Source organism: Staurois parvus, unplaced genomic scaffold (assembly GCF_062004578.1).
Source record: "Staurois parvus isolate SC_StPar_1 unplaced genomic scaffold, SC_StPar_1.0 ptg000287l, whole genome shotgun sequence".
Lineage (NCBI taxonomy): Eukaryota > Metazoa > Chordata > Amphibia > Anura > Ranidae > Staurois > Staurois parvus.
In genome coordinates, this window is record NW_028318083.1 from 25,889,973 (window position 1) to 25,916,514 (window position 26,542).

General features: G+C 40.8%; 1 protein-coding gene across 5 annotated transcripts in view; it reads right to left on the reverse strand.

Moving 5' to 3' along the window:
- Positions 1-26,542, reverse strand: part of CTDP1 (CTD phosphatase 1) — a 199,530-nt gene that overhangs the window by 133,897 nt on the left and 39,091 nt on the right. For all 5 annotated transcript variants that reach the window (XR_016313465.1, XM_089682340.1, XM_089682339.1 and 2 more), the window contains exons 5-7: positions 15,088-15,238; positions 5,515-5,605; positions 1,114-1,280 (exon numbers count right to left, since the gene is read on the reverse strand). Coding sequence is in view for 4 of the 5 variants with exons in the window: in XM_089682340.1 (XP_089538466.1) it covers positions 1,114-1,280; positions 5,515-5,605; positions 15,088-15,238 (409 nt within the window). In the remaining variant the exon portion in view is untranslated. The remainder of the gene's footprint in view (positions 1-1,113; positions 1,281-5,514; positions 5,606-15,087; positions 15,239-26,542) is intronic.

The window sequence follows — 26,542 nt, forward strand, 5'->3', positions numbered from 1 at the left end:
TAATTCATTATATTTAAAAGTGAACTTCTCCTTTAACCACTTTACAACTGTGCTATAGCCGAAAGACAGCTACAGCGCAGATGTCCAGTTCTAGGAGGGCGTCATAGGACGTCCTCCCAGAACGCAGCCCCAGCAGCGCGCACCTGGTGCTTTCAGTGAGTGATGTGTCCTATGGACACAGCTGATCACATGACGAGATAAAAGGCCAATCACAGCAGTCTTTTACATCATGATCAGCTTGTCCAATGACACAAAGTAAATACAGTTGCAGGTTATCAAAATGCTATCCATGCCACCTCATCAGCGCTGCCTATCAGTGCAGCCTCACCAACGCACATCAGTGAAGGAGAAAAATTAACTCCTTGGAAAAGTTTATAAAAAACAAAGAAAAAAAGTTAGTTTTCAAATTTTGTGCTCTTTTTTTGTTTATACAGTAGTGCAAAAAATAAAAATCCCAGTGCCGATTAAATACCACCAAAAGAAAGCCCTATTTGTGTGAAAAAAATTATAAAAATTTCATATGAGTACAATGTTGCATGACCGCATAATTTTCATTCAAATCGCAACAGCACTGAAAGCTTAAAATTGGCCTGGGCAGGAAAGGGGTAAAAGTGCCCAGAAGGCAAGTGGTTAAGCACTTGAAGAAGTACAGTACCCTTGATTGTGGCTCCGCCACCTCTACCGACACCACCACTGTCGATCTGGAAAGAGGTTCAGGACCTGTTTCACTGCGGCGTTGTTGCACAAGGAAAGCCACTCATGCACAGATCTGGCAAAGGTCTTTGCTGGGTCCTGAAGCCCAGCAGAGACCTTCAGCACATCTGTGTACATGTGCAGAGTGTAATTCTCGCCCAGGCAAAAAGGGAGGAAGTGCTGCAGCACCAAAATTTTTTTTTTTTTTTTTAAATATCCAATTGTGGCAGAAGGAGGGGGCTGGAGCCTGGTACAACCAACACTGAGTGCTTTTCAAAAAAAATAAAAAATTTTATTTATATTGTATTTGCGTGCATGAAATCAGACACACTAAAAGAAACTCAACACCCAGAATAAACCGAAGTACACATACATTGGTTCACAAAAAAAGTACTTTAAATTAAAACACAAGTTACTAACCTCTGTTCTTTATCTGTGCCTCCTTGGAACCAGGAGGGGCGTTGATATCCCCCGTGCCTTGAAAGTAGACATATTTTTTAACTGTAATTAAATTAGGTGCAAATTTCCATACATCTTCTCGATCGTCTATAATGCAAACCATAGAGTCTCCACAAGGAAAAAGATTCCTAAAAAATAAAAATTCAGAATATGATATTACAAACAATAGTTTATATTTAAAAAAACTGCCCAGTGTTGAACACAACAAAATTTGATTCCTTCAGTACTACAAATAATATTAAATCATTTTCCTATGCAATGAAAAAAAATATTTCGAAAGAAAGTTTGACAATGTCTGTAATATATCCTAATACCCTTTCCTCCAGCTACCATGGCAACCTGCAAGCACCTCTGCAAAGCTAACATTAGTATCCCTAAACAACCTTCTGCTTAGAACTGCAACCATGGCAGCAGAAGTGAAGGTGGCAGGTTGAAAGCAAAATTAAATAAAGTAGTATGCAAAACTAACAGATGCAAAAAAGTTTTAGTTACACAAACAAAATGTAGATATAAATATCCTATATTTCAAAGTACATTTACATAAAAATTAGCAATTTAGCTTTTTTGTATCCACTATCAACATCCACACAAATAAGGGGTGATAAAAGAAATGTTTGCAGGTCAAAACAAAGTATATATATGGCCAGGTTTTATTCTATGCAATAAAAAAGGCACACTGTGGGGTTGATTTACTAAAACTGGAGGGTGCAAAATCTGGTGCAACTGTGCATGGTAGCCAATCAGCTTCTAATTTCTGCAGCTCACAGGACAGTCAGGAGAGAATGAAGACTCCTCCTACAAGATTAGCCAGTGCTCGGCTGGACACTGATAGAAGTCACAAAACTGCTATCTACTGCTGAAGAGAAAAGGTATTTGGCAGTTTATATTTACTAAAATAATTGCACTTCCATTTTCTGTGTACTGTGGAAGACCGGATATAGTGAATGTAGGGTCATGGGTTTAGAAACAGTTTAACCGCCTCCCGCCCGCCATATAGTGAAATGACGGGCGCAAGGCGGTTCGCTTGTTCTGAGAGGACGTCATCCCATCCTAACCGTGCATGCGCGGCTCCGGGAGCGCGCAGCGTGGTGATCGGTGGTGTGCTGTGTCCCTCGGACACAGAGGATCACTGATCAACGGAAAGAGCCGAAGATGTCAGCTCGGTCATGTGATCAGCTGTGTCCAATCACAGCTGACCGCATGAAAATGCTGGTTATCGGCATTTCTCTCCTCACGAGCTGTCACGCTGACAGCTCAAGAGGAGAGCAGAGCTGCTAATCGGCATCCTTCAGAGGGGACATCTACACTGATCATCAGGGCACTGATGATCAGTGTGCCCTGATGATCTGTGTAGCCCCAGCAGTGCCACCTGTCAGTGTTCATCAGTGCCAGCTGTCAGTGCTCATCCATGCCACCTGCCAGTGCCCATCAGTGCCACATATCAGTGCCTACCAGTGCCACATATCAGTGCCCACCTGAGCGGCCTTTCAGTGTCCTCCATCAGTGCCGCCAGTCAGTGCTACCTTTCAGTTCCCATCAGTGATGCCTGGCAATGCCCATCAGTGCCACCTACCAGTGCCCATCAGTGCCACCTACCAGTGCCCATCAGTGCTAATCACTGCAGCCTCATTAGCGCACATCAGTGAAGGAGAAAAATCACTTATTTACAAAATTTTATAACAAAAACGTTTTTTTCCCCCAAAATTTTCAGTGGTTTTTGGTTTAGGAAAAATAAAAAACCCAGAGGTGATTAAATATTACCAAAATAAAGCTGTCACAAAAAACGTATAAAAATTTCATATGGGTACAGTGTTGCATGACCGCACAATTGTTATTCAAAGTGTGACAGCGCTGAAAGCTGGAAATTGGCCTGGGCAGGAAGGGGGTGTAAGTGCCCTGTAGGCTAGTGGTTAAAGAAAACAGTTAAATATGCAGCTTAAATATAAATGAGTGTTGTGAATGCATAAATACATTTGGCAAGTAACACACCAGATCCAGCCCTCAAGCAGCTGACAAACTAAAATCCCTATCTCACAAACATACCATGGCCGGTTTAGAAAAGATCCAATCAACCAGTATGTATTTGGAGTATGGGAGGAAAGCAGAGTACAAAGAGGAAACGCATGCAAGCACAGGGAGAATATATAAACTTCAAGCATATAGTGCTTTGACTGGAATTTGAGTTTGGGTAATCACAAATGGACGCTAAGAAATGGATTTTAAGAGTACACAAATCTTGTTTTCTCTCTCTTCCATTGAGAGACACTAATTCACAGACTGTGTGGATGTACAAAACTAATCCAACTATAGCAAAACAAAATGCATCAGGAATGACAAAAGACAGTCTTTCTACTGCAAAAGGGGGCTGTAAGGTAAACCTGTCCAGTCTGTTCTTGAACCTGGAGGCACACATCTGGCACCCTCACCTTTGACACAGATCCTGGAACACCTATGGGTCTAGAGACTACTTCTGCAGGTACAAGTGTTGCCAGCTAAGAAAGTCCACGACAGAGATGTAAACAGCAGAAAGTCATAGAACGTAAAGTTCAGCCCAGGACAAGATCTGCTCTACCTCTCGTGCTGCGAATGAACTACATCTGGATCAAATTACCTAAAGTTCGGTAGTCCAACCAAATGCTTGATATTCCAGAATGTTGATCAGGAGATTCCTTTTAACCCTCCACCGATATGGTACCCAGGACTCATTCCCAGCCCAACATGCTGGCATCTGCTGTGAAGATCTTCAGGAACACAAGAAGAAAGGTTCTCCCCTGACTCCAGAGCAGGAATCTTGAGTCACCAAGCCAGGGACATGCAGGACGGTGGCAAATTAAAAAAAAAAAAAACACCGTCTGTCCTACAACTTCACTGAACCGGATGTTTTGTTGTAAGGGTTTAGAGTGAAAATGGGCAAATGAGAATTCCTCAAAAGGAAGCTACCATCAGCAGTGGGACTCTCATGCAGACAGGAAGAGACAGTCAATTCCTGGAAGGAAGAGTCCAGGTCTGGGAGTGGAAAGTCAGAAGTTACCTTATGGAAGAAGAATTTGAACAGTGTCTAGGATTAGACCCAGATGTTCCAAGCAATGAGTCGCTTTCAGAGTCGATTCCTGACAGTTCAAGACTTTCTAAACCTCTGCAAGGTCTGGATAGTCAGAGCTAGGTTGTCCATCTGAACCATTGCTGATGGTTCCTTCAACAGGAGTTCGTCTAAATGTCCCACAATGGGGATGCCCAGAAAGCACAGTAAGGCAAGCACAGGGGCCAGCACATTGTTGAATTCCCAGAGGACAGGCTGAATGGCAGTGCCACAAACTGTGCAGAGGACCCAAAGCAAACCAAAGAAAATCGCAGGTATGCTGGAAAAATTAAGGACATTCAGGTGAGTGTCTTTACGGTCCACAGAGCCAAAAACTCTCTCTGCTGAAATGAAGCCATAACAGACCTAGGGGAATCCATTTGGAATATCTGGGCCTGAATAAAGACATTTAGGACCTTTAGATCCAAGGTGAGACGATGACCCCTTTTAGTTTGGGAACTGAACAAGCTGGATTGGAACCCCTTGAACTGTTTTACTACGGGCAAAAGCACAATGAAGCCTTGCTCCAGAAGATCCATAAAGGATGTGTGGAGGAGATTCACTTATCAGTGCAGGGTAAACCTTCTCAAGCTAAAAACAGTGTGTTGCAGTGCCATTTACTCATTAAATGGCACCCAAACGCACTAAACTGCACATTCAACCCACACTACTGTGCATGGTGATGCACTGTTTTTAGCAAAAAAGGAGCAGGTTTGATTTTCTTTGTCTGTCCACATGCATTGGCTTAAAGTCCGCCATAGATGGATCCCTGCTGAATCAGTCGAGATTCAATACATCTATGGGTAGGCTGATTGCACCAAAGTCGATCCACTGATAAACTTGGGTACAACCAGCCTGTTAGATTTTTCTGCATGTGATTACCGCCTGCAGCTATAGCCACTAGCAGTAATCATCCTGTTCTGCCAGCCAGGAAGGCTCCCCGCACCCCCTATGCTGGCAGAACACAATAGTGCTCAAGGAAGGATTCCCCCATCAACACTGACTGTGTTTATGAGGAAATCAAGCAATTTTCTTTGCTTCCACCAATGGTGGAAGAAAAGAAATGAGTTATCTATGGCTTGCCTAACGCAATGCATCAGAACGGACAGGTCCTAATAGGTACTAAGGAATAAACAGTTCTAAGTAAAAAGTGTTCTGTAAAGAACAAATATATTTTCTTAGAAATAAAACAAATCTGTGAAAAGGAAGTGTTCGTTGGAGTGCTAGGAAAGAAAAAATTAAATCCAATTTTAAAAAGGAGCCAACAAGATGCAAATACAAACCTAAGATTTCCTGTTTTGGAATATGGATCAATGCATTCATCCCTAGATAATATTCGATGAGAGAACAGTTTCTTCTCAGAATCTAAAAACCCTACAAAGCAAAACAAGAAAAAAGATAAAATTAGTGTGCACTGCCTACTAAAGAATCACATAGGGCTTATTTGCTGCCATGAAGTGAGCGTACAAATGACATCAGGAACCTTAACATGCATATAGTATGTTGCAACTTATATAAAACTGTCTTTTTCGGCAATGAACAAAAGACAAAATGGTAAATGAAAAAGGCAGTATCAATGATAATAACCAAAGTCTAGCAGTCATTTTTCTAATGACTGGTAAGAAAAACAGTGCCACAAAAATTTTCAACTCTTGATAGCTTGCAAAGGAAACACAATTACGCCATCTCTGACCTCTATGCGCAATTAAACACTTACTTCAGTTCTGCCACCAATCTGAAAAAGAGGAACAAGGACTTTCTGGAAGACACTCTTGTAGACAAACTTCTGGAAGGTTGTAATAAAATAAGCAAATATATGATAAATGAACCTTGGAGAGAGACTTCGTTTAAATTGATCCACAGGGCCTTCATACCATTTCTTCCTTCTAAAGCAGTTTCTCAGTCTTCCACATGCCTGCACTGGCATTACTGCATCATTTCTGGCATTGCCAAGGGGTTTCCATCTTTTGGGACCAAGTCCAAAATTTTATCTTTGGTGTTACAGGGGTACGTATACCCAAGGTTCCTCTACTCATGCTTTGAGAACCGCCCCCCCCTCCTTCAAATTGCTCCTCTACAGAGAGGAACTGGATGAGGAAAATCAGAACTATACCCCTACCATGCATTTCTTCATCAGATTTAAAGCCTTTATCGAGCATACCCTGTCAGCATCAGCATGCCATCTATAATGGTTTCCTTCAAATATACCGAACGGTATGCTAAAGCAGATCTGACAACTCCTTTGGCAAGCTAAAAATCAAGGTCTCAACTATAATATGTTTGTAGAAGACAGGAAAAGCACTGGAGTTAGAAAAACAAAATGCACAACAAGTTAAATTAAAATCGGACTCTTACATGTTAAAAACAATGTTCAGCAAGTAGGAACCAACACTGGCACTGCACACATGATGGAGTATTACAGCCATAGGAAGCCACGTAGGACATGCAGCAGGCAAGGGAAAAGTGAACACTATACACTGCTCTATGAACTGGCAGGCAAAGCAGATGTGTCCTCCATCATGGGAGAATTAGCAGCTGTCAAGATCCAACAGTGATATTAGGAATGGACGGGCAGGAAGAACCTGTCAACTGTGGCTGGTGATGTTGGCAATAGGAAAAGCCGCTATGCGTTTCCAGGGCTCTGCCCCCTTTATAAAGCAGCCCGATTGTATGCCAGGAGCCTTAATTTATAAGGAACACAGATTGGCTCTGATGGGAGGGGACAAAACACCTTTATGAAAACCAGAGGAGAACCGCTGGAGACAGACAGGAGCCAGTAAACAAAAGAGGGACACAGAAAAAGACACTGCTGCACGTATACTTGTACAAAAATGGAAGCAAACTAAATTACAAAACTTGAAACACATACTGGGTGACAATGGCAAGAAAGGACTATATTTATTAACCCCTTGGTGTCACCATCTCCCGCCCCTTTAAGGGTTTCAGAAACCGGGAGGTGGGGTGGGTTTTAGTGTCATGTGACCGCCGTGACACGCCGTCATGGTGGTCACATGATCAGGAAAGGTTCCGATCGAAAGAGGAGATCGGTACCTTTCAGTGAGTACCGGACATGTGTGCTGGGAGCACACAGCGCACCTGCTCTCAGCACATTTTTTTTTTTTTTTTTAATAGAACGCAAATGTGCGGCTGCTCGGCATCTAGGCCCAGCTACCAGGAGGCCGCACAGTTGCGTTCTTCCGGCGCCAAGAGGTTAATGTACACTATATTGCCAAAAGTATTGGGATACTCCTCCAAATCATTGGATCCAGGTGTTCCAATCAGGTGTATAACATCAAGCACCTAGCCATGCAGACTGCTTCTACAAACATTTGTTAAAGAATGGGTCGCTCTCAGGAGCTCAGTGAATTCAAGCGTGGTACCGTGATAGGTTGCCAGCTGTGCAATAAGTCAGAACGTGAAATTTTCTTGCTATTAAATATTCCACGGTCAACTGTTAGTGGTATTACAACAAAGTGGAAGCAACTGAGAACAGCAGCAACTCAGCCACAAAGTGGTAGGCCACGTAAAATGACAGAGTGGGGTCATGCACATCCTGAAGCGTGCAGAAGTCGCCAACTGTCTGTAGAGTCAATAGCTAAATACCTCCAAACTACGTGTGGCTTTCAGATTAGCACAACAGCGAGTAGAGAGCTTTATGGAATGTGTTTTTATGGCTGAGCAACTGTATCTAAGCCTTACATCACCAAGTGCCATGCAAAGTGTTGGATTCAGTGATGTAAAGCACGTCGCCACTGGACTCTAGAGCAGTGGAGAGGTGTTCTCTAGAGTAACCAATCATACTTCTCTGTCTGGCAATCCGATGGACGTGTCTGGGTTTGACGATTGCCAGGAGAACGGTACTTGCCTTACTGCATTGTGCCAAGTGTAAAGTTTGGCAGAGGGGGGATTATGTTGTGGGGTTGTCTTTCAGGGGTTGGGCTTGGCCCCTTAGTTCCAGTGAAGGGAACTCAAAGCGTCAGCATACTAAAACATTTCGGACAATTTCATGCTCCCAACTTTGTGGGAACAGTATGGGGAGGGTCCCTTCCTGTTCCAACATGACTGTGCACCAGTGCACAAAGCAAGGTCCATAATGGCATGGATGAGCGAGTTTGGGATTGAGGAACTTGACTGGCCTGATCTTAACCTTATAGGGATGAATTAGAGCAGAGGCTGCAAGCCAGGCCTTCTCATTCAACATCACTGCCTGACCTCACAAATGCGCTTCTGCAAGAATGGTCAAACATTCCCATAAACACACTCCTAGACCTTGTGGACAGCCTTCCCAGAAGAGTTGAAGCTGTTATAGCTGCAAAGGTTGGGCCAGCTCAATATTCAACCCTACAGACTAATGCAGGCCATAGACGGGAGAAAATCGGCTAATTTATCGGCCGGGAAAAAAAAAAAATAAATCGGCCGATTTTCAGATTGTTAGTGGGGTAATTGGTCGGCCGTTTTTCATGATTTTGTCGGTCGTGTTGGGGAAACAATTGGCCAATTTTGTCGTTCAGCTGATTTTCGCACCAATGATGGACATATCGGCCGATCTTTTTTACGGATTTTAAAAAAATGCATATGAGCAGTGACCAGCAAGAAGAAGGAAAAGAATATGAATAAGAAGAAAAGAAGAAATAGAATATGGATAAGAAGAAGAAATAGCATATGAATAAGAAAAAAAAAAGAATTTCAGTCTGATATTATAATTGACATTTAAAATTATAGCAACATTATATCTATTTGTATCCGAATAGAAACATCTGTATCCAAAATGGATACAAATAGAAACAATGTTGCAACTTTTTCTTCTTATTATTCATATTCTATTTCTTCTTTTACTTCTTATTCATATTCTATTTCTTTTTACTTCTTATTCATATTCTATTTCTTCTTATTCATATTCTATTTCTTCTTATTCATATTCTATTTCTTCTTATTCATATTCTATTTCTTCTTTTACTTCTTATTCATATTCTATTTCTTCTTATTCATATTCTATTTCTTCTTATTCATATTCTATTTCTTCTTATTCATATTCTATTTCTTCTTTTACTTCTTATTCATATTCTATTTCTTCTGTCAAATATAACAGGGGAGCTCTCTGCAGGGACACCGCTATTATATTTGCCGGTCATAGACCGGACGAAAATCAGCCGACTTTTTTTTACCAATGGTGGTAACGTCAGCCGATTTTTCATTTTGATGAAGAAAAAAAAAAACGGCCGGTTTTCTCCCCGTCTTTGCCCTGCATAAGATTGGGATGCCAAGTTCATATGCGTGTAAAGGCAAGTGTCCCAATACTTTTGGCAATATAGTGTATATGACACTATGTAAAATCAATTAAGAATAATTAAAATCCTAAAGATCAATAATAAAATCCTAACGATCTATTATTACAAGCAAAAAAAAAAAAAAAATGTTATGTTGGTGCAGATATTTTATTTTTTGTCTTCTCATCCATGACTTCAGATAAATTGTTTCTCCACTTCGTGCAAGGAAACTTTGCTTTGGGATAACAGTCAGTCACATATTTCCAGCTCATTGCTCTTGTACTTTGCTCTAGATTGACTGGCTACCTAAATCGAGCTGGAAGTGGAAAAGTGACACAGCAGTAGCGTGACCAGCACAGAGCAAGAAAAAAAATAAAGAAAAAAAAGAGAGGATAAGAAAAAAAAGGTACTTAAACATTTTCAAAATTTTTACAGCATATGCTCTAGCATATTTAACTTGTTTCCCGTCCAAACAGGAGAATGATGGCTGAGCGGGACTCTCGTCGATCTGGTTGGGCGTCATATGACGTCCTTCCCGGGCAGCGCTGTGGCGAGATTTGTCACCGGCTGTGTACCTTGGACACAGCTGATGACAGATCTGTGTACTGGTCCATGGCCAGTACCATGTGACCTGCTGTGACCAATCACAGCAGGTGACATGAGGATTGTAAACAATGGATGACTTCCTTTCATGCCATCCATTGTATACAATTGTGTCACTAGCTGTGATTGGTCACAGTGACCACATGTACAGACTGAGCCAATCACAGCACATCTGTGTCTCGTGGCCAATCAAAGCTAATCACAACAAAAAAACCTGAATGAATCGATTTCAGTTAAAGCAGAGCTTCACCCAAAAGGGGAAGTTCCGCTTTAAGGCTATGTCCCTCACTCCCAGTTAAAGATTGGCACCTCTTGGGGGGGGGTGAGGGGCGGTCTACCTAAATTTGACAGGCACACACTCCCACTTCCGCTGCAATTGCCTAGGAAATCAGAAGTTGACCTCCCCTCTTCTGTCCTGTAGCCTTCTGGGACACGTGACAGGTCCCAGAAGACTACGAGACCATTAATGCGCAGAACGCTATTCGCAGCCACAAGCTGTCAAAGCCGGGTGCCCACAGTGAAGATGCCGATGCTGAGGAGACAGGATGGACAGTCAACCCTGCCAGTGTGAGGACACCGTGGGATCATGGGACAGGCAAGAGTCAATTCAGCCTGGACCTCCACTTGAAATTCTTTGCTATAGGTATTAATAAATATTAAAGAAAGAAAAAAAATAAAACAAAAAAATTATAAAAAACAAAAAAATTTTTAATCTCATTTTCCAAATATTTATGGAAAAAAAATTGCAACTTCAAAAAACTTGCCATGTCTCTTACTAAATACCTCGGACTGTACACTTTGCAAAAAGGGGTCATTTGGGGGATATCTGTACTGTCCTGACATTTTTGTACTGTGTTAGTACTTCACTGTAAATGTAAGCACACTGCTTTGCATGGCTGTACTATGTACAGCCATGCAAAACATTGTGCAGGAGCCGACAGGGGAGAGAACAGTTTTGTTTACATAATTTTGTGCACAGCTGCTGCCCTGTAGCAGTATATCTGCTATGGCGCGGCACTAAAGCGTTTAAATACCACCAAAAGAAAGCTCTGGTTGTGTGAAAAAAATGATAAAAAATTACTTTGGGTACAGTGTTGCATGACCACACAATTGTCACTCAAACTGAGCGCTGAAAGCTGAAAATTGGCCTGGGCAGAAAGGGGGTAAAATTGTCCATTACTGAAGTGGTTAAGCTGATTGTGCTTACCAAGAAAGCATTGCATGATGTAGATAAAGTTCACAAAATACTTTAAAGTAGAACTATAGCCAAAATCTTTTTTCTTCTTATTTGTTTTCAATTTTGGATAAAGTAAGGGAGGGGTTATAACCTCTGTCTGTTTATTTTTTGCCATCTGTGTCCCTTTGGGAGAGTTACCTTTACTTCCTGTCCCAAAGTCAAAAACAGGAAGTGAGAAAATCTCAGTAAATTATTGGAATAGCTTGGGGGCCGGCCCCCAGGTTACGGGAACTAGTAACCCCATTGTAAAATTTCCCCTCCATTACTCTTCTGGGGACAGCACAAAATTTGGGGTTTCTATAACTTTAGATGATAATGGTAAACTGGTAAACAGGACAAATAGAAAGGGTGAATCTCCCTGACGGGAGAACAGACAGCAATAGAAATCAGACAGGTGTTCTAATTCTTCTCCACTCAATCCAAAACTTTAAAAAAAAAAAAAAAAAAGCTTTTCCAGGTAAATGTAGATCATGTACAGACTAGGGTATAGCACTGGCAAAACAGTTTAGTTATGTTAAATGGACACTGGCTATTTGATCCATGTGCACCAAATCTCAGTGTTCTGGGGCAGGATGCACAGGTGCAGCTTCCAGCCCTGTTGCCAGCAGCCTGTCAAAATCTAGGACAAGTTGAAGTACACAGTGGCTGGACACTGTACTGAGCAGTACACGTGTTTAAGGCCCCATCAGTTGAAACACATATGCCTCAAACACACAATTCCTGCAATTGGGGAATATGTCCCTAAACATATACGACCCCAAGTGTGAGCACTGCTGGGTTCAGTATCAAGCTAGCAACGTATTTCGGCCTCTTAAATTTGGACAGGCTGCTGGCAGCAGGGTTAGATGCTGCACCTGTGCCTCCCAAGGAACCAAAAACATTTTTCTTATACACTAACACACTGCAAAACACAAGTAAATGCAATATAACAAAAAATAAATACATATTGCTGAAGAAACACCACAGAAACACTGCTAATCCATTACATATGCATGTAAATGTGAATGCAGAACTGCAAAATGAATGTGGGGGGACTGCGGTGTAAACAAGCACTACAATTTCCATATAAAAAAAAGGTATAAATTTTATTATAAATTCACAATTAATACAATACTGAAACACAAGTTAGAATATATTAAAAAATAATTTTCCAAACCACCCAAATACTATCAAGACTCCCTGCGATGTGAACAGGCCATGATTTGGCTAAATAACTTGACCGGGCTTCTTATAAAGTTGGGGTCAAAACTCGACATGTTTTGCAATAAAGATCGCTTCTTCAGGAGCTGTGCTACTAGTTTAACCCCTAGGCGCCAATGCCTTCAGGACCTTTAAGGGGTTTGAAGGTGGGCTGGGATTTAGGGTCATGTGACCACCATGATTGGCTGTCAAGGCAGTCACAAGATTGGAAAATTCCTGACCACAAGTAGCGATCAGGAAATTTCCATGAGGCGCCGATAAATGTGCCAGTATGCGCGCAGGGCAAGCTCTCTCGGCACATCCTTTGTTTACATTGGGTACACAAATATGCGGCCCCTTAGCGCCAACGCCCAACCGCCAAGAGGCCGCATATTTGCGTGCGCCTGTGCCAACAGGTTAAAAACAGCCGATTACAATACCACATCAAGGTAATGGTGATGGGTGTAGTCCAGGGGTCTCCAAACTTTTTAAACAAAGGGCCACTTTACTGTCCTTTAGACTCTGAGGGGGCCAGACTGTGGCCAGTGTAAGTAGAAAAGACTCTGGTGTCAATGAAAGTATAAAATTCCCCATCATTAGTGGGAAAAATAATGCCTCATCATTGGTATCGGTGGGAGGAATGGTGCCCCATCATTGGTATCAGGAGGAGGAAAGGTGCCCTATCATTGGTATCAGGAGGAAAGGTGCCCCAAAATTGGTATCAGTGGGAGGAATAGTGCCCTCTCTCTGGTGTCAGTGCAAGGAATAGTCCCTCATTATTGGTGTGAGTGTAAGGAGTGCCCTGTTATTGGTGTCAATGAGAGGAATAGTGCCCCATCATTGATATCATTGGGGGAAAAAAAAGTGCGCCTTCATTGGTGTCAGTGGAAGGAATAGTGCGCCATCATTGGTGTCAGTGGAAGGAAAAGTGCCCAATTAATGGTATCAGTGGGAGGAGTAATGCCCCAAGGGCTAGATAAAAGCAAGGAAAGGGTCACATGCAGCCCCCGGGCTGCAGTTTGGAGACTGCTGGTGTAGTCCAACAAAGACTAGGCACCAAAACAGATGTGGGTATCCAAATATGAAGAGGAACAGAAACGAAGGATGGTACTAGAGTATGAGGGCTTCTTGGACCATCTACTGTATCAGAAATGATTCTCAACTGTGTCCAGATAGTTCCAGGGCCTGACGAGACCTAATGGGACCATGGTGCAGGGTACTCAGGTTTAATTAAGGAAATACAAGATGAAAGTGGTGTTCTTCCAGCTATATAGGCTGTGGTAATGCATATTCATTGTGCCACCATGATGCAAAGAATAATACCAAGGTAACCTTTCATCACACATTTCAGCACCTGACTACAAAGTCCATCCTGTGCAAACACTGTTCATTACCTGCTTACCTGCCTTCACGGCAGATGTAAAATAGCAGTAGATCCGATTCTAGCCAAAGACACAAAGCATGGTGAGCAGCCATTGAGGATAAGAAGAGCCTCTGGATTATAGATTTTAAGGGCTATTTTTCATGTGAACTGTTGAAAATGGAATTTACCACAATTAAAAGAAAACAAAGCAGAAAATGAGTGGTTTGAGTATGTGGATTTTTCTGCATATTTTTTTTCATAAATATTTGTTATATTAAAAACAGTATACATTATTAAAATAAAAATTGACTGAATAACACAATTCAAAGGTTGTAAAATCTAAATGCACTCCTATGATAAGGTATCGCGTTGAGATTTATTTTGCAGCATTGCACTGCCCTCTAGTGCTCAAAAGATGTCCAAAATGTTTCTTCCAAGTAAAAAATGCTTTCCTTGTGTAAATTACATTTTTGAACTTTGTGCTCAAGTAGGTTTGTATTTTAATGTGCAACTATATGTAATTGAGAATGCAACTTCATTTGAAACTGTTTTATCCCATATATCATAATATGTTCAAATTAGGCTGGCTCTTAACAGTTTGCTGTCCATAGAACAGTAACAACTACCTAGGCAAACCCCTTAGTGAATGAGGGTAAAACAAATGGTAATGCCTGCAGTTTTGCAACTTTGACATGTGTCAATAAACCCATACATATAGCAACTATTTTGAGTTTCCAGGTAGATCACACCTTGTTTTATTCAGGTAAATTCGGACTTACTTTTTATGGTAATGGTTATCTCCTGGGTGTTTTTTTTTCATTATAAAAAAAAAAGAAAAAAAAAAAAAAAGAAATAAAACTGGGAGTGGGAAGCGGATGTTACACTCTACAGATCTCAGCAAGAACTGAGACCTGATTGAAGGGAAGGGACACACACTCCTTCACAAAGCACACAGGTACAGAGCTGAGGCTGTCAATCACAGGGTGTGTGCTGGAACTCCCTCCTTTGTCAACTTTTCTTGGTGTCAGGAAAACTTGTCAGAAGTGACTCATGCAGAAATCAGAACGAAGTAGCAGACAGAAATTACACTTAATGCTCTGGATTGCAACAAGTAAACACTATAGAGTGATTACGCTCTGTTCATATATCATGTCAGCGGTTTACAAGCACTTGATTGTGGACATTTACATTTGGCATTACTACTGACCTGCGATAGTATGTGCATAAAGCCTGCTACCAAAGGTGAAAACATGCAACTCATACAGCTTAGCAATCTTCTCCAAAAACTCTTTACAATGAGGACGCAGGCGGGTGTGCAGCATTGGTTCTCCTCTCCCTAACTGGAAATGGAAAATGCCCTGTAAAACAACAGAAACCTTATGAAACCAGGATATATTACATACATAATAAATTAAACAAAGAGATCTGGAGATGTATAGATTATTTTTGAAAATAAGGATTTCAGAAAGTGCACTAAACCCACAGGGTAGAATAGAAGTCTATGGGTAAGAGCAGCAAGCCCATAGGATATAATAGAAGTCTACAGCTATGTGCAAAAAAAACCTGCAGGAAAGCTTCAGATACACTGAACCCACAGTGTGGGCAAACCACAGAGCATCAGTGTAAATGCAACCCTAGTGTCATTTAAACGAAGCAAACTGAATATGTTTACAATTCACAGCTGTTCAAGATTTGGTCTACTCCAGTTTTAGTAAGTTCCCCCCAAAGCCTTCTTTAGCAACAGAGCCTCTGCAGTTATGAAAGCAATATTAAACCCAGAAGCAAGCATTCATTATGTTGCAGCTCACCAGTTCTTAGATGTGATGGCTGCTCTAGTTTTCTTTTTTAGGCTTGCTTTCTTCTATTTTCATCTGGTGATCTGGCAATTAAGTCTGTTTTTTAAAGGAACAAGCTCTCTTCTATATTTATCAGTTTTCAAGGATGAGACAAACCATTTATCACTGACAGGGGTGCTTACAATGATCAGCTTTTATTTCTGTAAAATCTTTATTCCAAAAAGGAAAAAAAAAAATAATAATTGTTGTCAAGGATTAGAACGTGTGAGTTGGACTGTGGCTTTAATTTGTACTTTGAACCCCCAAACATTATATAATTTTTAAAGCAGATACCCTAGTGAATAAAATGGTGGGTGCTGCAATTTTTTTTAGGTCACACAGTACTCGCGCAGCGATTTTTCAAACGCAAATTTTTTTGCAAAAAAAAACACTTTTTTTTTTTTTTACTTTTAATGCACAAAAACACAATATATTGGCCAATTATTTGGTAGAATATAAAAGATGATAGTATGCCGAGTAAATAGATACCAAACATGACATGCTTTAAAACAGTGCATGCCCCGTACAGTGGCAACAAACTGCATACATTTTTAATATCCATAGCCAACGCTTTAAAAGCCTTTACAAGCTACCTTTATAGATTTATGCGCATGCGGGGGGGGGGGGGGGGGGGCAGGGCGAGGGTGCTTTTTATTTTATTTTTTAATTATTTTCACACTGTCCCATTAGTGATGATCTGATCAAAGATATTGATCCGTTCAGACACTATACTAGCAATGGAGGTTTACTGTGTATGAGCGTATTCCTAGCAATCAAGGGGTTAAATGTGATTACTGGTGTACTGACGGGCAATCTGATACTATCTGGGAGGGGTGTGAAAACCATGGGAGCGCGAATCACGTATATATACACACGTGATTTCGCGCACCCATGCCGCCCTGTAGCAGTATTTCTGCTACAGGGCGGTCAGGAAGCAGTTAAAGAAGCGGTTTGCATTACGTCGCTGCGTTACTTTAACTGACAATTGCGCGGTCATGCAATGCTGCACCCAAATTAAATTTACGTCCTTTTTTTCCCAGGAATTGAGCTTTCTTTCTGTGGTATTTGATCAGCTGTGCAGTTTTTATTTTTTGTGCTTTAAAAAAAAGGACTGACAATTTTGAGGGAAAAACAATATTTTTGACTTTTTGCTATTAAACATGTAAAAAAATGTAAAAATCAAATTTCGTCATAAATTTAGCCAAAAATGTATTCTGCAACATGTCTTTGCTAAAAAAAAAAAAAAATCCCAATACATGTAAATTAATTAGTTTATGTGAAAGTTATAGAGTTTACAAATGGCGATATAGATACTGGAATTTTTTTATACTAATATTGGCGGCGTTCAGCGACCCATGGTCAGACCCCACACTGGTGCAGTGGGTCCTGGGTTCCTCCTGGTGCACGACAATGCCCAGCCTCATGTGGAAAGAATATGCAGGCAGTTCCTGGAGGATGAAGGAATTGATACCACTGAATGGCCCCCAAACTCGCCTGACCTAAATGCAATAGAACACCTCTGGAATATTATTATTATACAGGATTTATATAGCGCCAACAGTTTGCGCAGTGCTCTACAATATAAGGGAGACAGTACAATTACAATACATTTCAGTACAGAAGGAATGTGAGGGAATATCATGCTTCAGTCCATCCGACACCACCCGGTTGCACATCGGACTGTCCAGGCGCTCAGTGATGCCCTAGTCCAGATCTGGGAGGAAATAACCCAGGACAACATCCGTCGTCTCATTAGGAGCATGCCCCGATGTTGTCAGGCATGCATATAAGTACACATGGTGGCCATACAAACTACTGAGTACCATTTTGAGTTGCTGCAATGAAATTACAGCAAAATGAACCAGCATGCTGCATCAATTTTTCACTGACTTTCAGGGTTTCTTTGAATTCAGCTCTCTGTAGATTGATAATTTTAATTTCCATCAAACGATGGGGCATCCTTACATTCCTACACATTACCCAGTCCATATCAGTACAGATATACAGCATGATATTTTTCCCCACTGAGATCTGATGTGTTTTCAAAGTGTTCCTTTCATTATTTTGAGATATATATATATATATATATATATATATATATATATATATATATATATATCTATATATATATATATATATATCTATATCACACACACACACACACACACACACGAAACTCGAAAAATTAGAATATCGTGCAAAAGTTAATTTATTTCAGTAATGCAACTTAAAAGATGAAACTAATGTGAGATAGACTCATTACATGCAAAGCAAGATAGTTCAAGCTGTGATTTGTCATAATTGTGATTATGGCTTACAGCTCATGAAAACCCCAAATCCACAATCTCAGAAAATTAGAATATTGTGAAAAGGTGCAATATTCTCAGCTCAAAGTGTCACACTCTAATCAGCTAATTAAACCATAAGACCTGCAAAGGGTTCCTGAGCCTTTAAATGGTCTCTCAGTCTGGTTCAGTAGGAATCACAATCATGGGAAAGACTGCTGACCTGACAGTTGTACAGAAAACCATCATTGACACCCTCCATAAGGAGGGAAAGCCTCAAAAGGTAATTGCAAAAGAAGTTGGATGTTCCCAAAGTGCTGTATCAAACCACATTAATAGAAAGTTATGTGCAAGGGAAAAGTGTGGAAGAAAAATGTGCACAAGCAGCAGGGATGACCGCAACCTGGAGAGGATTGTCAGGAAAAGGCCATTCAAAAGTGTTGGGGACTTTCACAAGGAGTGGACTGAGGCTGGAATCAGTGCATCAAGAGCCACCACACACAGATGGATTCTGGACATGGGCTTCAAATGTCGTATTCCTCTTGTCAAGCCGCTCCTGAACAACAAACAACATCAGAAGCATCTTACCTGGGCTAAAGAAAAACAGACCTGGTCTGTTGCTCAGTGGTCCAAAGTCCTCTTTTCTGATGAGAGCAACTTTTGCATCTCATTTGGAAACCAAGGACCCAGAGTATGGAGGAAGAATGGAGAGGCACAAACTGCAAGATGCTTGAAGTCCAGTGTGAAGTTTCCACAGTCTGTGTTGATTTGGGGAACCATGTCATCTTCTGGTGTTGGTCCACTGTGCTTCATTAAGTCCAGGGTCAATGCAGCCGTCTGCCAGGAGATTTTGGAGCACTTCATGCTTCCTTTTGCAGATGAGCTTTATGGGGATGCAGACTTCATTTTCCAGCAGGACTTGGTACCTGTCCACACTGCCAAAAGCACCAAAACCTGGTTCAATGACCGTGGGATTACTGTGCTTGATTGGCCAGCAAACTCGCCTGACCTGAACCCCATAGAAAATCTATGGGGCATTGCCAAGAGAAAGATGAGACATGAGACCAAACAATGCAGAAGAGCTGAAGGCCACTATTGAAGCATCCTGGTCTTCCATAACACCTCAGCAGTGCCACAGGCTGATAGCTTCTATGCCACGCCGCATTAAGGCAGTAATTGCTGCAAAAGGGGCCCAAACCAAGTACTGAGTACATATGCATGCTTATACTTTTCAGAGGTCTGATATTGTTCTATGTACAATCCTTGTTTTATTGATTGCAAGTAATATTCTAATTTTCTGAGATTGTAGATTTGGGGTTTTCATGAGCTGTAATAAGCCATAATCATCACAATTATGACAAATTACGGCTTGAACTATCTTGGTTTGCATGTAATGAGTCTATCTCATATATTAGTTTCACCTTTTAAGTTGCATTACTGAAATTAACTTTTGCACGATATTCTAATTTTTCGAGTTTCACACATTACGTATGTATATATATATATATATATATATATATATATATATATATATATATATATATATATATATATATATATACACATACATACATACACACACACATACATACATATACACATATATACAGTGGGGATCGAAAGTTTGGGCACCCCAGCTAAAAATTTGTATTAATGTGCATAAAGAAGCCAAGGAAAGATGGAAAAATCTCCAAAAGGCATCAAATTACAGATTAGACATTCTTATGTCAACAAAAGTTAGATTTTATTTCCATCATTTACACTTTCAAAATAACAGAAAACAAAAAAATGGCATCTGCAAAAGTTTGGGCACCCTGCAGAATTTATAGCATGCACTGCCCCCTTTGCCAAGCTGAGACCTGCCAGTGTCATGGATTGTTCTCAAACATCGTCTGGGAAGACCAGGTGATGTCAATCTCAAAGGTTTTAAATGCCCAGACTCATCTGACCTTGCCCCAACAATCAGCATCATGGGTTCTTCTAAGCAGTTGTCTAGAAAACTGAAACTGAAAATAGTTGACGCTCACAAAGCTGGAGAAGGCTATAAGAAGATAGCAAAGCGTTTTCAGATGTCAATATCCTCTGTTCGGAATGTAATTAAGAAATGGCAGTCATCAGGAACAGTGGAAGTTAAAGCAACATCTGGAAGACCAAGAAAAATATCAGACAGAACAGCTCGCAGGATTGTGAGAAAAACAAATTCAAAACCTACGTTTGACTGCACGATCCCTCCAGAAAGATCTCGCAGACACTGGAGTTGTGGTACACTATTCCACTATAAAGAGATACTTGTACAAATATGGTCTTCATGGAAGAGTCATCAGAAGAAAACCTCTTCTACGTCCTCACCACAAAAACCATCGTTTGAACTTTGCAAATGAACATATAGACAAGCCTGATGCATTTTGGAAACAAGTTCTGTGGACCGATGAGGTTAAAATTGAACTTTTGGCCGGAATGAGCAAAGGTACGTTTGGAGAAGAAGGGGCACAGAATTTAATGAAAAGAACCTCTGTCCAACTGTTAAGCATGGGGTTGGATCAATCATGCTTTGGGGTTGTGTTGCAGCCAGTGGCACAGGGAACATCTCACGAGTAGAAGGAAAAATGGATTCAATAAAATTTCAGCAAATTTTGGATGGTAACTTGATGCCATCTGTGAAAAAGCTGAAGTTAAAGAGAGGATGGCTTCTACAAATGGATAATGATCCTAAACACACCTCGAAATCCACGTAGGATTACATCAAGAGGCGTAAACTGAAGGTTTTGCCATGGCCTTCACAATCTCCTGACCTCAACATAATTGAAAATCTATGGATAGACCTTAAAAGAGCAGTGCGTGACAGACAGCCCAGAAATATCAAAGAACTAGAAGACTTTTGTAAGGAAAAATGGGCAAAGATACCTCAAACAAGAATTGAAAGACTCTTGGCTGGCTACAAAAAGCGTTTACAAGCTGTGATACTTGCCAAAGGGGGTAGTACAAGATATTAACTCTGCAGGGTGCCCAAACTTTTGCAGACGCCATTTTTTTGTTTTCTGTTATTTTGAAAGTGTAAATGATGGAAATAAAATCTAACTTTTGTTGACATATTATAAGAATGTCTAATCTGTAATTTGATGCCTTTTGGAGATTTTTCCATCTTTCCTTGGCTTCTTTATGCACATTAATACAAATTTTTAGCTGGGGTGCCCAAACTTTCGATCCCCACTGTACACATATACACACACACACACACACACACACACACACACACACACACACACACACACAGTGTTATTTTGGTGGTATTTAGTACCAGCTTTTTTTCTGCTATATATAGGAAACATTTCTTCATAAATTTAAACCGAAAAGTATTCTATGGGGGAGCATGGCATGGCAAGCAATGTGGATGGCAGCACGGTAAAGGAGATCCTTCCAGCCCACAGCTTCTAAGCTAAAATACTGGTCTACTACTCGGACATGGGCAAGTCTACCCACTACTATTCGGGGACGCAGGCATGCAGCCTTTCCACTGCTTCAGGCTCCCGTAGTATCCCGGACATCTTTAAAACACAGCCATGGACAGGCCACGGGGAGACTGCAGCCAAGATGGTGCCAGCTGAACACAAGGAGAATTACAGTGACGGTTCGCAATCAGACTCAGAGGACATGGTAAGAGGCTCTGAATCATCAGACCACCCTTTCGCTTACTCGGATATGTCGGCATTTGTAGCCGACATTAAAAACACTTTTTCCTTGGCTATCACAGAACTTAAAGCGGACTTGTTAGCCCTTACAGAGAAGATGGCGGGGACAGAGAAAGTGGGACAAAGGAGAGAAGGCCATAGCGTAATTGGAAACAGTCTCAGATACGCACACTGCACAATTGATCACTATGAATCGACACCTAGAGGATCTGGATAACAGGGGTCGGAGGCATAATATTCGGATAAGGGGTTTCCGGAGTCAATTACAGGTGTACCCCGGTTTACGAACGCCTCAGTTAATGTAATTTTCAGTTTACGAATGAAAATCCATTGAAAATAATGCCTCGGTTTACGAATTTTTAAATGCAATTGCCGATTTTTAAATGCAATTGCCAGCATTTTTTTTCTTCACTATAGCTCACAGAATTAGCTGCCACTTTCCCCAGAGTTAAAGGAAACTGTTTCTTTTAAGAAACTGAAAGGAAACATTGTTTCTTTTAACTTGGGAAATAAACTAAAAGGAAACTTTTTTGTTTTAGCTAGGGGGAAAGTGTCAGCTGAATCTCTGAGCTATAGTGAAGAAAAAGCGGTAATTACATTTAAAAACCAGCAACATAATAATTAAAACAACGTTGTCGGACCTGGTCCCTTTCTTCCATGATCAGGGAAATTGAACGAATGCATTGGTTAACCGGTATACCCCATTTAAAGATTCCTGCACATATAACTGTGTGTTGTAATACCCTGTAGATCGAATACTCACCCAAATTTCCTGTAATAGATGTACATGGGCCCCTATGGCTGACCTCACTGGCTTGTAGCATAAGCCCCCCCCCCCTTTTTTTCCCGTGCTGACAGTGATGGCCCACTTAAGAAGCCTCCAGCTTTGGAATTTGGGGTATCTTATTTCTCCATACATTATGCGGATGCCTGTGGCAGGTCCTTGTGGCCCCAAGTTCTTCCCAGTTTGCAATATATCAATACTAGGTGACCAAACCAATTCTAGGTTTAACAACTTAAATTATAATAGACATGACCAGTATTATTCTATGTTAATAGTTTTCTTCATGCTCTTAAGACTGTAAGCTGCAGGTACAATACAATGACACTTTCATGTAATGTTTGTTGATTATACTACAACTCGGTTCACTCCTCCCACTACCCCCACCAGTGTGATACAAGTGCTTATTAAGTATTTTTAGAGTGTTCTTGCATTTAAACGACTTTAGTGGCACTTCTTCCTATTAGTGGAAGTAAGCTTTGATACTTGTTAAAGCATTTCATCCCCTTGTTTAAGGGATTCTTGATACCCATACCCCCCTCTTCCCCCCTTTTTCTCTTCTCTTTCTCCGTTTGAAGGTCTTTAGTTTCTCTTTAAACTATGACTTACTCTTATTTAGGTAAGAGCCCCACTATAATTTCACATAAACGTCAGAGGTCTCAATATCCCAGAGAAGAGGACACAACTGCTAAGAGAGCCAAGGAAAGTAAAATCTTCCTTTGTGTTTCTGCAGGAGACCCATTTCCAATCCCAGTCTATACTGAATCTATTTGATAGACACTTTCTGAAGGTGTACCATGCACCAAACATGGTACAAAAATCTAAAAGGCGTGTCAATACTTACACATAAGCATACAGTGTTTGAATTAGAACAACAACTCATAAATCCCCAGGGTAGACTAATCTTTTTGAAGGGTAAGTGGTGAAATACCCCAGTGACGCTGCAAACCTCTACTACCCAAATACTGGGCACCTCGCCTTTTGTAGACCACTTATTCCAGAAGGGTTTGCCATTGGATGTATTCTATTAGGTGGTGATTTTAACATACCTCTACACCCCACACAAGACACATCTAAGCATAAGTCTAGTAGAAGCCTATAAAATTTTGAACATTTTTTTTTGCTGAACTCTCTCACCTTAGTGGATTCATGGCGAGTGGTGCACCCCACAGGCACAGACTACACCTTTTATTCGGCACTTCATAAAAAACACTCCTGTATGGACTATGTCTTCATTACACAACGTGATTCACACTTCAGTCTGCAGACATAGGGATACAAACCTCCTCTGACCACTCCCCGATGTCAGTCGTTGGAATTTAACACTCCCTCACATAAATTAAGCAACTGGTGTCTCAATCCCACTCTTTTGACGGATCCTTCTACCCTTCAACAAATTACTGAAACCATACAGTCCTATTTCCAACTAAATGTCTTCTCTGACAGTGTGGGAGGCTCATACATGCGTATTACGTAGGGAGTTTATACTCCTAGGGTCCCAGAAGAAGAAAGAAGCATCTGAACATATCAGATCTCTTGTAGAGAAAATTGCAACCCTTGAAGCACAAAATAAACAGTCAAGAGTTGAATTGTTGGCCACTGAATTGTCCGCTATCCGACAATTACTATTCTTGCTATACCTTAAAGCCAAACATATCCTTTTCTTTAAAAAAAGAGTTTTATTACGAACATAGGGATAAGAGTGGCAAATTTCTTGCAAGAGCTTTGAAGTTCTTAGAATAGAACTCATCCATTTTATCAATCAAAAATCCGGAAGGAAATCCTGTGCATAATTCAGATCAGATAGCAGCAATTTTTCATGATTTCCACACTACACTTTATAATTTAACTTCTTCACATAAACCAGTCGACACAATAGGGGATAGAGCACAGATTTTATCACAATATCTACAAGATAATAGTCTACCAATCTTAACCTCCAAAGAAGCAGAATCACTAGATAGCCCTATAATAACAGAATAACTCTTAATTGCAATTAAAAATTTGAAACCAGGAAAAAGCCCAGGTCCGGATGGTTTTACCACTCTTTACTATAGGACATTTGCAGAATTAATCAAGACCCCCCCTTTTACATGCCCTGGACCATCTAATAGACCCACAACCAGTCCCTGACTCCTTTACCTTGGCTCACATCGCCCCGATACCCAAACTTGCTAAAGACCCAACTGATTACTCCAATTATAGACCGATATTCATACTGAATACAGACCTGAAATTGCTGGCAAAAATTTTGGCTACACGGTTACAGACCTTTCTGCCAAAACTGATTGGTGTAGAGCAGGTGGGCATTATGCCAGGGAGAGAAGCCCGGGACAACATAACAAAGGCCCTTAATTTAATCCACCACGCTCATTCCAAGGGACTCGAGGGCCTTCTGTTGTCGACTGACGTGGAAAAGGCCTTTGACTGGGTCGCTTAGGTCTACATGATGGCTACTTGCAGGTATATTGGTTTGAAACCACACAAGCTATCATGGATATCGGCTATATATCACAATCCCCAAGCGATACTCAAGGTAAACGGCACTCTTTCTGATGTAGTTCACATTCACAACGGTACTAGCGAAGGCTATCCCCTTTGACCTCTCCTGTTTATTTTAACCTTAGAACCTTTAATTTGCACGATCAACAATAACCCTTCTATTGGAGGTTTTGCGATAGGCCTTAAAATCTATAAAATTGCAGCTTATGCAATTGTAGGGGTTCGTGTAGATTTCCAGTCTCTTGGAATTAAGTCTTGGCGGCATTTAGGTGGTGTCTAGTGAGGAACCGTTTGTATCTTTTCATAGAGCAATTGGCTACATGGAGAGGCCAGCAGGCTGGTGTGAGCGAGTTTGGTGCCAGTAATATGCAGAACCTTTTTTTTCTTAACCCAACCCCATTTATCTATCCCAAACCTCATTAAGGCTTTCAATATTTTGGATTAATTTCTAATCTTAAAATTAAGTATACCACATCTGAGGCCCTTAATCTTGCCCTCACCCCGGATACACTCCAATTGACTCGTTCTAACTACTCCTTCAAATGGTAACCCATTCGGCAGAATTACTTAGGCATCCGTCTCACCTCTAAAATAACAAATATCTATCAAACCAATTTTAAACCATTATTAGATGGTGTCAGACATGACTTGACAGTGGTCGTTCAAGCCTTTTTTCATGGTTTGGACGAGCGGTAATCATAAAAATTATGATTTTACCAAGAATACTTAACCATTTTCATAACCTGCCTATTGCTCTCCCTTCCAGTTTCTTCAAACAACTTCATACTATGCTTCGAGATTTTATTTGGATGGGATGGAGACCATGTATTAATCTTAATGTCCTAAGCCCAAACCTAAAGGGGGGCTAGGTTTACCCAATTTCAAATTCTACCATTATGCTACACATTTAGCTAGAATCCGAAACTAACTTACACTCCAAAAGTAAAGACTGGGTGACATTGGAGGAGGCAATGACCCCTTTACCCCTGGCTCACTTACCATGGATCCAAAAAGGAAATATACACACCATATCCAGCAACATCCTCTTTTAAAGGCTACAGTAGATGTTTTTCATAGAGTAAATAAGGAATATGATATCTCTTCTTCTCCAGGCCCTCTTACCCCGATCACACAGAACCCAGATTTCCCTCCGGGTTTGGAATCCTATACTATACCGCCAAAAGATTAAACTACTCTTCTTTTGATAACGCATTGTATATCTAAGAATAAGCTAAAATCCTCCGAAGCTGTGGAGTTGGAACTAGGACAACAGCATCCTCTTTCTTGACCTATCACCAACTGCATAATTATGTTTCTGCTTCTATTCAAAAAAATATTTTTTTTAGGTCTCTTACTCCTTTCAAATCCTTATATATTTTAAGATGGATCCTATAGGTAGAACCACATCACTCATTTACTCTTGGTTTCAATAACGACTCCGCAAGGATCGGACGCAGTAGGAGAATGCTCTTCAAATAAACCTTACAGACAAAAAATGGGAGCGAGTTTGTCTTTGCACATAAATGCTCAATTAGTACTAGAGTACAAGAAACATCCTATAAAGTACTTA